The following is a 12,096-nucleotide window of genomic DNA, read 5'->3' as shown; positions in this document are numbered from 1 at the left end:
TCGTGCCATTGCACTCCAGCCTGGGCAGCAAGAGCAAAAAATTCCACCTCGAAAAAAAAAAAAAAGAAAGAAAGAAAGAAAAGAAAATGGAGCTGGAACTACTGATGTGCAATAAAGCCCTGGGAGACGGACAGACATCAGGGACTGTGCCGAGCGCGGGGACTGATGCTTGTCATCCCAGCACTGTGGGAGGCCCAGGCAGGCGGATCACTTGAGGCCGGGAGTTCCAGACCAGCCTGGGCAACATGACAAGATCCCATCTCTACAAAAATACCAAAATTAGCCAGGCGTGGTGGCAGGTGCCTGTAGTCCCAACTATTTAGGAGGCTGAGGTGGGAGGACTGATTGAGCCCAGGAGGTCAAGGCTGCAGTAAGCTGTGATTGAACCACTGTACTGCAGCCTGGGTGACAGAATGAGACCCTGTCTCAAAAAAAAGTCAGACTTGGGAGTAACGTTCGGAGAAACTGGTTGGGGTTTTGGATGGGAAAAGTTTTGCCCCTGACTAGAAATGATGGGCGGGGCGCGGCGGCTCACGCCTGTAATCCCAGCACTTTGGGAGGCCAAGGCGGGCATCAAAGTCAAGAGATCAAGACCATCCTGGCCACCAGGGTGAAACCCCGTCTCTACTGAAAAAAAAATACAGGCCGGGCGCGGTGGCTCAAGCCTGTAATCCCAGCACTTTGGGAGGCCGAGACGGGCGGATTGCGAGGTCAGATCGAGACCATCTTGGCTAACACGGTGAAACTCCGTCTCTACTAAAAATACAAAAAAAATTAGCCGGGCGAGGTGGCGGCGCCTGTAGTCCCAGCTACTTGGGAGGCTGAGGCGGGAGAAAGGCGTGAACCCGGGAGGCGGAGCTTGCAGTGAGCTGAGATCACACCACTGCGCTCCAGCCTGGCCAACAGAGCGGACTCCTTCCAAAAAAAAGCAAATATTAGCTGGTCATGGTGCAAGTGCCTGTAGTCCCAGTTACTAGGGAAGCTGAGGCAGGAGAATCACTTGAACCAGGTATGCAGAGGTTGCAGCGAGCTGAGATCGTGCCACTGTACTCCAGCCCTGGTAAGAGTAAGACTCTGTCTCAAAAAAAAAAAAAAAAGAAATGATGGAACATAGGTTCTTGTCCTGGAAAATCTGCCTTTCCTCTGCTCGGGATGGCTGCGTTCAGACACGAGGGTGCCTGTGGTCCCTGGCTGCCTGCTGAGTGCCTGCTGTGTACAGGCCCCACACCTTACAGCTCACGCGCATCCCAGGTGCCCTCTCATCCACTCTGAGACACAGGCAGAGGACACTGACAAGGCGTTCAGATGAGGGAGCAGTGCGGCTGGGGCTGGGAAATGGGGTGGGGGGCCGGGCTCCAGGTGGCAGCTACTGATGGGGCAGCTGTCAGAGTCAATCCCTTTGAAATGAAGTCTTTGTGTGGGGGAGCTGCAAAGGGGGAGGGCGGGACAGGGAGGGAGGAGGCCCTGGTGGGAAGGGCCCTGCAAGGCCTGCCCAGAGCACCAGGAGCTGGCTGGGACTGGAGACTGGCGCGGCTGGAGCTGCAGCTGCCTGGCAGAGGGGAAACTGAGGTGGGGGTGTGGCTCTGGGACAGACATCAGGGCAGGACATCCCTAGCAAGGGTCCACGGTCTGGCTGGGAGATGTGGACTAGCTGCAACGTGGGGCGGGGTTAAAGGTCTTCTAGGGTGGCCCTGGGGAGCACAGCTCTGCACCTGAACACCACCCCGGCCGCAGGCCTGCAGCGTCAGGAGCATGAGTGAGCAGGGAAGGGAGATGGAGGAGGAGGAGGGAGGCGGTGCTTCGGACACAGCGCCTATGCTGCCCCGGGGACCTCCTGACCACCAGGCCTCAGCCCTGCCGTGCCCAGGGTGGCCGGGGCCCCTGCTGCTGCCCGGCCGGCTGGTGGCCGGGCTCCTGCTACACCTCCTGCTGCCCGCCACAGCCTTCCTGCTGGTGCTCCTGCCCGCAGCGGCCGTCGTCTACCTGGGATTCCTGTGCCACTCGAGGGTGAGCCTGTGCCCCATGGGCGGGAGACTAGCTGGGATCCTGGGGAGTGGGCGTGCCCTGCGGCTGAAGGCCACTGTGCCCCTTTCCAGTATTGCCCCTTGTCCTCGGAGACACATGTGCCCCTACCTGGCAGCCCCTTCTTCTCCCAAGCACCCCCACCAGCCACGGCCAAAAAAGAGCTTTTGTTTTTCACCCAAGGGACAGCTCTGTCCCCACCCCGAGGCCTCCCGGCCTTGTACCAGGGGCCACCAGGGCCTGGACAGCTGGGTGGGGGTGGGGAGAGAACGGGGTTCCAGGAAAAGAAGATGAAAATGTTGTCAAGTTTCACTAACGCACAGCCCCCCCGTCCCTCCAACACACACGGCCCCTCCCAGGCCCTCCTGCCAGGGCGGGGCTTCCCCCCTGTGGAGTGGGCTGTGGCCTGGTCTGGGGGCGGGGGTTTAGGCAGATGGCCCCGGGCCCCTTTCTGCTGGCATGGGGGATGGCGCCAGCTGGTGATGGGACGGCGCAGGGGGACAGAACACGGCAGTGGGCGCTTTTTCTGAGCCTCCCCTCAAGGGACCCTGCTCGGCCCTTTACCTGCTGCGTCCCGGATCTCCCGTTCACCCCTCAGCACTGCCTGGCCCACAGCGGCCCGCCCCTCCCCTCTCTCCGCCCCGCCCCTCCTTCGCCCAGGCCCTAATCCTTCATCCCTCCATCTCCCCCTCCCTCTCCCCATCCTGCTCAGCCCGCCCTGGCCCCTCTATCGCCCCGTCCCTGCTCTTTCATCTTCTCTATCTGCCACTCCTCTCTCCCGCCCTGCACCCTTCCATCTCCTTTTGCCGCGGCCTAGCATCCTTTCTCCCACCCCGCTCCCTCTCCCCTCCCCTCTCCACCCTGCTCCAGCCCACCCATCCCTCACCGTCCGGCCCTCACTGCCCCTTCATCACCCTGACCCACCCACCCCCTCTCCTCCACCCCTGCCCTCCATCACCCTGCCCTGCTCCCCTCCCGTCCATCATCCCGTCCCGCCCCCTCTCCTCCGCCCCCTCCTCTCCCTCCATCACCCTGTCCCGCTCCCTCTTCTCTCCCTTCCGGAAGCTCCATCACCCCGCCCGCCCCCTACTGACCGCCCGCCCGGCCCCCAGGTCCACCCCGCTCCCGGTCCCCGGTGCCGCGCGCTGTTCTCGGACCGCGGCTCCGCGGCGCTCATCGTGTTCGGCCTTCTCTCGCTGCCGCCGCTGCTGGTGCTCGCCTCGGCCGTCCGCGCCCGCCTGGCCCGGCGCCTCCGCCCGCTGCTGCCTCCGCCCGCTGGGACCCCCGGACCCCGCCGCCCCCCGGGGCGCCCCGACGGGGACGAGCAACTCTGCGCCTGGGTGTGACCCGGCGGCCGCTGCGAAACCCCGAGAGGCCTCCGAGCTCGCGCGGGACCCCATCGCGTGGCCCGGCCCGGGAAACTGAGGGTCGCGCCCGCTCCCCCTTCCTGGCTGCGCGCGCAGCGCTCCCGGCTACGACCCCGGCCTCCCCCGCCCGCAGCCCCGCCCCCGCCACGGAGTGCAGAGGAGGGGAGGGGAGGGGAGGGGCGTGCAGGGGAGGGGAGGGGAGGGCAGGGCAGAGCCCGGCAGGCGGCCCTCAGAGGAGGGGGTCAGGCCCCAGCCCCAAGGCCTCTCCCGTCTGCCCAGGTCCCGGCCTCCAGCGTCCAGGGCTCTGGGACTCCCAGGAGAGACGCCCACGCTCGGCCACGCCCAGGGTTCCAGAAGCCCACGGGTGGCGGCTGCAGGGCTCAGCCTGTGGCAGCCTCGCATTCAGACAGGCGCCAGCATCTGTGGGCTCTCTCAGGATGACTCTAAGATCTCACTGACTCTGGTGTTTCTCGGTCTCACCAGCACGTCCCAGCTGGGCCGAGCTCACACCCACCCTGTTTGGTGTAAGCCACAGGTCCACAACGTTCATCAGCTCCAGAAATCCCTCAACCATTATCTCCAGTTTCACCACGAATTCCTTCTCCATATCCTCACCGCTTCCTTTTTTACCCCCTCATCAAATTACTCTCTTCTGTCTAATCTGCTGATTAACTCATTCATTTTACCTTAAATTATTATGTTAACATATCCAGGCCAGGCACTATGGCTCACGTCTGTAATCCTAGCACTTTGGGACGACGAGATGGGTGGATCATCTGAGGCCAGGAGTTTGAGACAAGCCTGGCCAATATGGTGAAACCCCGTCTCTACTAAAAATACAAAAATTAGCTGGGCATTGTGGCGGGCACCTGTAACCCCAGCTACTTGGGAGGCTGATGCAGGAGAATCACTTGAACCCAGGAGGTGGAGTTTGCAGTGAGCCGAAATCGTGCCACTGCACTCCAGCCTGGACGACAAGAGCAAGACTCCATCTTAAAAACAAACAAACATAAAAACAACAAAAATTAGCTGGCCATGGTGGTGCACACCTGTAGTCCCAACTACTCAGGAGGCTGAGGCACAAGAATTGTTTAAACCCTGGAGGCAGATGTTGGAGTGAGCTGAGATGGCGCCACTGCACTCCAGCCTGCGTGACAAAGTGAAACTCCATCTCAAAAAAAAAAAAAAAAGGGGAGGGGGTTAACATATCTAAAAGTTACATGTGATTCTGTTTTAGATTTGTCTGATCGCTTTTTATGGTCTCTTGGTACGTGCTTACTTTTTGGATTACAGTTTCCACTTCTTAAACATATTTTATATATAGTTATTTTATATTCTGTACTAAGTAATTCCAATTTCCTAGTCTTTAGGGGTCTAAATCTGTGAGTGGTTGTTTCTACTGATTCTCATCAGTAGCATGGTGGTTCTCTGAACGTTTGGTAATGTCTAATCGTCAGCTGTTATCTGTGACAATTCTGAGGTCCAACTTGGAGATGCTTCCCTCCAGACTATTCCCCATTTCCAGGCGAGACCACCTTGGGCCCCCTCGGTGACCCTTGAGACCCCTGGTTTAGCAGCCCCTATGCAGAGAAGCATACTTGTTCGCTGGCCGCAGGCTGGGTCTCTGTCCCTGTGTGTGTCCAGTGAATTATCGGCTTTCCCAGCCACTTCCCTTCATCATCCGGGCCTCCACATTACTCTGTTTACTGAGAGAGAGTCTTGCTCTGCCGCCCAGGCAGAGTGCAGTGGTGAGCTCCTAGCTCCCTGCAGCCTCGACCTCCTGGGCTCAAGTGATCCTCCTGCCTCAGTCTCCCAAGTAGCTGTGACTACAGAGTGCACCACCACACCCAGCTAATTTAAAATTCTTTGTAGAGACGGGGTCTCATCATGTTGCCCAGGCTGGTCTCGAACTCCTGGGCACAAGCAATCCTCTCGCCTCGGCTTCCTAAAGTGTTGGGATTATAAGCATGAACCACCCGACCTGGCCTTATTTATTTTTGCTGTTTAATTTTGGGGGAGCCTTGGAGATATTTACTTTCTTGGAAGCCCAGCAGTCTATTAAAAATGTATGCTCATAGTAATTCATCCAGAAGCTGGTTGTTGCTGGAAGGCCTTTTAAGGGATCTAGTACATCATATTGCCAGCAGGGCTCAGCCTGTGACCAGCAAGGTCTGGGCTCCGTCTGGGGCCAGGGTCAAGGCTCAGCCTGTGATCAGGGTCGAGGCTCATTCCGTGGCCTTGAGCACAGCCTGGTGTGTGGCTGGGTTGAGTCCAGCAGAAGTCTCGGGGTTTTCCAGCCTCCATCCGAGTCCGACTTTGATGCCTTTCCTGGTCAGACAGGAGCTGGGCCAGTGGCCAAGCTGCCAGGATGGCTTCCCTGGGGCCACGGCTGCCTTCCTTCCCCTCCTGCCTGGGCTGGCTCTGGCCGCCACTAGGGGTTGAAGATGAGGGCTCTCCTGGGAAGCTCTTGGCTGAGCATCGCCTGGCCCCGGAGCCATGAAAACAACAGCTGGGCCTGGTGGGGGTGGGGAGGCTGAGTGGAGAGGCCAGCTCCCTTGCTGCTGGGCAGGGGCTTCTGTCCACAGCTGCCTCAGGCATTTGTTTCCAAAGGTGTTTCCAGCTTCCCAGGCCCACCCTGAGGTCCCGCACTGCCAGGGAGGTTGATGGCATGGAGCAGCGAAGCCCGGCCCCAGCCCCAGCTGCCGGATCAGCTCGCAGAGGAACACCTGTGGGGGCCTGTGGGTGGTTCAGAGGGGTGTAGGAACGCGCCTGTGGCAGGCCATAGCCCCGGATAGCAGAGGCCTGGCCTGCGGAAAAGAAGCAAGGAAGGGGTGATTCAGGAAGGCCAGAGCCCCTGTGCTGGGGCAGGGGCCCCAGCCCCTAGGACAGGACAGGCCCCACGTTGGAAGGCAGGGGCCCCACCCCCTAGGACTGAACAGACTCCCTGTTGAGGCCCCTGGGTTCTTCCTGGGACGGTCCTTGCCTGGTCTCTTTCATGGATCCTAAGCAGCTTCCTTATTGGCCACCATCTGGGAAGCCAGGAGGGGGGCATGAAATGAGGAGGAGGTGGGGGCCCCAGCCAGGGTGCCCCTCCTCAAGGCCCCAGGTATACAGTTGGCCTTTGCCCAGTCCTTCTAGCCCCTGCCAGGGAAGGACTCCACCTGGACCCCACGAATCTCTCCCAACTTTTGCCCAGCATGGCGCCCATGATCAAAACCCTGCTTCAGGGCCCTGGGTCCCCAGGCCGGCCCCCACCCTGAGGGCGCCTCTACACCCCTTCCCCCAGAGCCCCTCCCCCAGCCTGAGGGCCAGGAGCAGCCTCCTCTTCCTGCAGTCTCTCCCCTGGCCCAGGGGCCTGAACTCTTCGGGTGGAGGAGCTGAGCTGCAGGGTGGCTGTGGGGACCTCAGGGTGGCCATGGGGGCCTTGGGGTGGCCGTGGGGACTATGGGGTGGCTGTGGGGGCCTCGGGGTGGCTGTGGGGACCTCTGCCTGGCGTTCTTTCCCAGTGGCTGGAGCCCCTGCCTTGGCCGAAAGGGAGCCCGGAGTGTGTGTGCCTGTGTGTGTCCCATCTGCGTCCCCATCATGCCTCATTCTGGGGCAGGGGTGCAGTAAGGGGCCCCGCCCCACTGGATGGAGCGAGCTTCCCACCTTGCCCCGTGTCATTTCCTGATTTGCAAAATATTTCCTGGGAGCACAGTTGTTGGCAAGCACAGCCTCAGACGGTGTGAACAGCTGGGGGGCCCCTCAGATGTGGCTCCCTCTGTCCCTCTGGCCTGCCCCTGCCCCCAGGCCTGTAAGCTGGGAAGGTTGTGGGGCAGGAACTCCCCAGGGTTAGTGGGCTGGTCTGAGGGCTAAGGCCTCTGCTCCCAGCCCCGCCCAACCTGCCTCTGGGGAGTCCCTCGTGTGTGGACATAGGTCAGTCCCTCCCTGCTGCCTCCTTCCGACCCTGGTCCAGGCCCCTGGGAGTTTTGGGTCTGCCCAGGGCTGTGGTCTGAGCCTGTCCTGACTGTGTCTAGGGAAGGAGCAGTGTGTCGTCCTCCTCTCCCTTTCGGGGAAGGATGTCCCAGGAGAGAGGCAAAGTGAGGGGACCCACACAAGGAAGGGGCCCTGCTATTGGGAAACCCTGGGTCATTCAGGCCTGTTACTCTCTGGCTCCCACGGGGCCGGGCTCTGTTCTCGCTGCGGCGAACCTCCTGCCCACACCGAGGCCAGCAGCAGCCTCCACCCGGCTTCTGAATGCTGCACTCAGGAGCCCGGCCACCCCTCCCAAAGGCCCCCAGCCTGCTCTGCCCCTGCTGTCCCGGTGCAGGGCCCTCCTGCCCACCCCACCCTGGTCTCAGTACTCGAGGTTCCTTCTATCTGCCCGGAAGTCTCTTCCTCAAGTACCCTTGCGTGTGAGTCCCCAGTGACCCCCCGTTCTCACAGGGAAAACAAGTAGACCATATCTTTCCTAGCTGGTCACGGCCCACCCCTCCTAGCCTGGCAGTGCTGGCCTGGCGCCTGTGTGTCCCCAGCGCTGAGGCTGGCGTGCGGCTGTGCCCAGCACACAGACGAGGGATGGATGGACAGATGCAGATGGTGCGGCTCCCGCCCCCTACCCAGGCTGCTACCCGCCACCCCAGCTGCTGCTGGCACAGGGGACTGAGTGGGGTCAGCTCTGGGGCCAGAGGGGCAGTCCTGGGCTCCTGGGAAGTGAAAAGTGACCCCAGGACCTGTCTTTGACTCCAGTGAGCAGGCTGAGTCTAGGAGCTGGGTGGACCCTGCTCTCTTGGTGACCCCGGCTCTGCCCCACTTACTGTTATGGGGTGGGGTCCCGGGCTCAGGCACACCCCAGAGCAGTGCCTCAGGCCCGCACTGCTGCCCCTCACCGCCCCTTCCATCTGTTCCAATGTGTGCTTGAGTACATTTATGAGATACAGGAAAACAGCAACCAAAGGCGCTGGGTGCGGGCCTGGGCGTTCTGCCCTCGGCTTGGGTCAGGGGTGGGGTCAGAGGCTTCAGGAGTTGCCCTTTTCCCCAGGGTCAAACATGACCACAGCCAGCTGGGGACAAAAGGCCCTTCTTCTTCTGCAGAAGCCTGGATTGTGCGGAGGAGGGAGCATTCCCAAAGGCGGGTGGGGGCAGGGCGGTGCCCGGGCGAGAGCAGCGTCCCCAGCTTCCCGGAACCCCCTCCACCTGCCTGCAGACAGACCGGCAGGGCAGGCCGGCTCCGGGAAGTGAGGCACAAGGACTCCCACAGCCCAGGCCCAGACCGTGGGGGCAGGGTGGCCGCAGCCACACCAGGCTGCTCCCCACCCCGTGGGGCCCAAGGCCACCATGATCAGACAGGGGCTATGCCTGCAGGAGGCAGAAGGCTTGGGGCCAGGAGCCACTGTGATCTGGCCTGACCCGTCCTTGCCCTGCCTATCTTACCCCGGACCCTTCTCCCTGGAGAGTGGAGGGTTCCGGCTGTTATATTTGTGCTTCCTCTGGTGTCTGCCTCAAGTCCGGCCCGGGCCCTGACACTGCACCTCTGGCTGACCCCATGCTCTCTGAGACCCTCTGTCCACGTCCTTCCTCTGCGGTGGAGACAGCGGGTGGAGGGCAGGACATAGGAATGAGTCCTGAAGGCTGAGGAGCAGGGGGAGAGCTGATGGGGAGGGTCTCCTAGCAGGAGGGACTCCAGGCAGAGCTGGGAGCAAGGCAGGTGGCTGAGCTCGGCCCAGGCTGGGTGGAGGCCAGGCCTCCTGTGCCTTCTCCCGCTGACGGCGAGCTGAAGGGAGGAGGGCGGCAGCTTCCTTGAGGGCCTGAGTCACAGCCAAGAAGACCCACTCACTTTTTCCAGAAGTGCGGGAAACTTCCCCGTCAGCCCAGCAGGGCAGGCTGAGGTGTGACTGTGGCCCGCCTGCTGGGCAGGGGTGGGGGACGAGCAGGCCACTGGTTGTGAGCCTCCCCAGGGTGGGGGACCCTTGGCCCAGCTCCCTGCTTGACTACCTGGGCGTGCCCCCGCAGGGTCTGCAACCAGCTTCCGGTCAGACTTCAGGTCCTCCAGCGGCTGTGGCCTTGAGCGTCATCTCCACAGCAGCCCCTGTGTACTGGGGGCTGGGGGGCCTGGTAAGGCCCCTCGGAGTGGCACAGCTCGCACTCTGGGGACCCAAAGTCCCCCCACCAGGCCCAGGCGGAAGCACAAGGCATTTCTGGTCCCAGCGGAGGCCTGAGGTCTGTGGAGCCCAGCCAGCACCTCCACTGCCAAGATCCCTGGCAGGGGGGGCGGGGGGCGCCGGCGGGGACACAGCTCTCCCTTGTTCCTGCCGCCAGCTCCTCAGACTCAGCCTGCCGCTTCCTTTTTTAGGCAAAGTCGAGCGCTGGCCGCTCGTCTGCACGCCCCGCGGTGTCTCACCTGCCTGAAAGGGAGGAAGGAAGCCCATGGAGCCCCATCCGTTCTCCTGCGGGGCATCCTCCAGGAGAGGGTGGGGAAGGAGGGGACATCCTGGCAGACACACCCCCATCCCCCGCCCCCCAGCTCTGAGCTGAGGAGGCCCAGGGAGAGTGCCATGGCTACTAGAGGGAGGGCTGGGGTGGGGTTCTCCTGTCCAGGGGATACTGCTGGCCCAGCCCCACCTGAGCGAGGGAAATCTGCCCTGGGGGCCTCAGGACACCCCCTGCAGCCAGCCACCTCTAGTCTGGGCCTCGCCAAGACCCCAAGACCCAAGAGCTCCTGGCTCACCAGTGGGCCCCTCCAGTCCTGCCGGGGGTGTTTCTTGGGTCCTGGAGTCTGGGCCCCTCATTGAGTAGGGTATATGGGTAACAAGCCCAGTGTGGTCCCACTGGACAGGGCCTGAAGCAGCCGTCTCCCACTCCCACGCCTCTTCCTCCAAGCAGCCCAGGTGTGGTGGGAGCTTCGAGTCTCTCTCAGATTCCTGTCTTCTGTCCCCTTTCAAGGCACTGTGTCCTTCTACGTGCCACCCCATGGCCCTTCCAATCTCTGCTGGTCAGTCCCTAGGACACGTATCCTATTCCCCCAGACACCCACCGGCCTCCAGCTCTGTGGCCAAGGTGAAACCAGGCTCTGGACGTTTTCTGGTGCCACCGCCAGCCCCTGGGGTTCTCTGGGGCCTGGCTGCAGGGACCCCAGCACCCAGAGTCACGGCAGTGGTGGGCATGGGGAGGGCCTAGCCTGGTACCTCCCTGCTGGGCTCCTGCGGCTGGGGGTCGGAGATGGGTGGAGAGCGCGGTCCGCACAGCCTCAGCCGGGAGAGGGAGACTGGAGTGTGTGTGTGTGCGTGCCCACGCGTGCATGCCTCGGTCGTATTTCGGCTGGTGCTGCGTGTTCCTGCGTGTCGGGGTCCGCTGGTGCGCCTCTCCGGGGTTTGTGCACGTGGCCCTCCGCTCGCACAGGAGGACGGGGGCGTGACCTCGCCGTGGGTGTGGCCGTTCGGGGCGGGGCCTCCAGGGGGCGGGGCCGGCCTGGTCCGCGCGGTGACGCGCCCTGCAGCCGCGAGCGAGCGAGCGAGACAGCCAGCGAGCTGCCGAGCGCGCCGCCCCGTCCGTCGCGCGCGATGCTCCCCTGGACGGCGCTCGGCCTGGCCCTGAGCCGCGGAGCGACGCGGAGAGCGGTGAGTGCGGCAGACGGCCGGGCCGGGGTTGGGGCCCCTGGTGCCCGCTCTGCGCCGCTGCCCGCGCAGGGCCGTTGCTGTCCCCTGCTCCGGGCCGGCGGGCGGGCTGGGAGGCTGCAGGAGCCGGGCGGGGGCGCGGGCGGGGCGCCGGTGTGGGCGGGGGCGTGGGTGGGGCGTCCTGCTCACCTGAGGTGGGCGGCCCAGGTGCTCCAGGTGACACGGGGCGTAGGGGCCGGCCCTGCGGGATCGCGGGCCTGGACGGGAAGATGGAGATGTCTGTCGACGGGGCACCTCGCCTCAGTTTCCCTACCCTTGCAAAGGCCCTCAGTGGAGGGATGGTAGGGAAATTGGAGTCGCCCCACCGCACTGGGAAAAACCGCAAGGCCGGGACTAGAATTGAGGCACGCTGCTGGTCCCTGGCTTGGTGCGGAGGGGTGGTGTGGGGGGCATCAGCCTCCACCCCGGGGGTGCCGGGAGGAAGGGGGAAGCCTGCGAGGGGTTGATCGGGCTTTCAGGCTGCTGGGGGGTGTGTGTCTTGTGTGGGTCCAGGTGGGCTGGAGGATGGAGGCCAGGGGAGGGGACACCATCTGGTAAGTGGGTTCTGTGCTCCAGCCAGGCCATCCGGCGGGGTCATTGCTCTGCCTCCTACACCTTCCCCTGCTGCTGTGTGCCTGCCCACGGTGCCTCACCTGGAGGCTGAGCTGCGTGGCTGAACTCCAGCCTCGGGCTGCTCCTCTGAAAGCCATGCCTGGAGGGAGCAGCACCATGGCTCAGGCCTGTCCTGAGGGCCTAGGCCAGGATTCGGCTCCACCAGCTCGCAGGGTCTGTGAGGAATGGGAAGGTGTGGGGGCTTGGAGCGGGGAGTCGTCCTCTCACAGACGGGATAACACCAGCCCAGAGAGAGCTGTAGGTCCCATGGCCAGTATGCAGAGTGAAAGCCCCAAAAGTACAGGCCTCTTGCTTGGCTTAGAGTTCCTCTTTCCCCCAACCTAGGACCTTTGGGGGAGGGCAAGCACCCACCTAAGGAAAGCTGAGGCCCTGGGGGACCCTGCCTTGCTGTGGGGGTGTCTGGGGGGCCCACACCTGAGGCTGAGCATTCCTCCTTTCCCCCA

At 62.9% G+C, this 12,096-nt stretch overlaps 1 protein-coding gene across 1 annotated transcript; it reads left to right on the top strand.

The window, feature by feature from the left end:
* Nucleotides 1-1,470: 1,470 nt before the first annotated feature.
* TMEM88B (transmembrane protein 88B) lies at nt 1,471-3,547 on the top strand. The gene is made up of 2 exons (XM_031663286.1): nt 1,471-2,007; nt 3,135-3,547. Exons 1-2 carry the CDS (start codon nt 1,753-1,755, stop codon nt 3,366-3,368), a joined length of 489 nt encoding a protein of 162 aa, XP_031519146.1. The 5' UTR covers nt 1,471-1,752; the 3' UTR covers nt 3,369-3,547.
* Nucleotides 3,548-12,096: the final 8,549 nt, after the last annotated feature.

The sequence above is a fragment of the Papio anubis genome, chromosome 1 (genome assembly GCF_008728515.1).
Source record: "Papio anubis isolate 15944 chromosome 1, Panubis1.0, whole genome shotgun sequence".
In the NCBI taxonomy this organism is placed as follows: Eukaryota; Metazoa; Chordata; class Mammalia; order Primates; family Cercopithecidae; genus Papio; species Papio anubis.
This window is presented reverse-complemented; position numbering and strand designations above follow the sequence as displayed.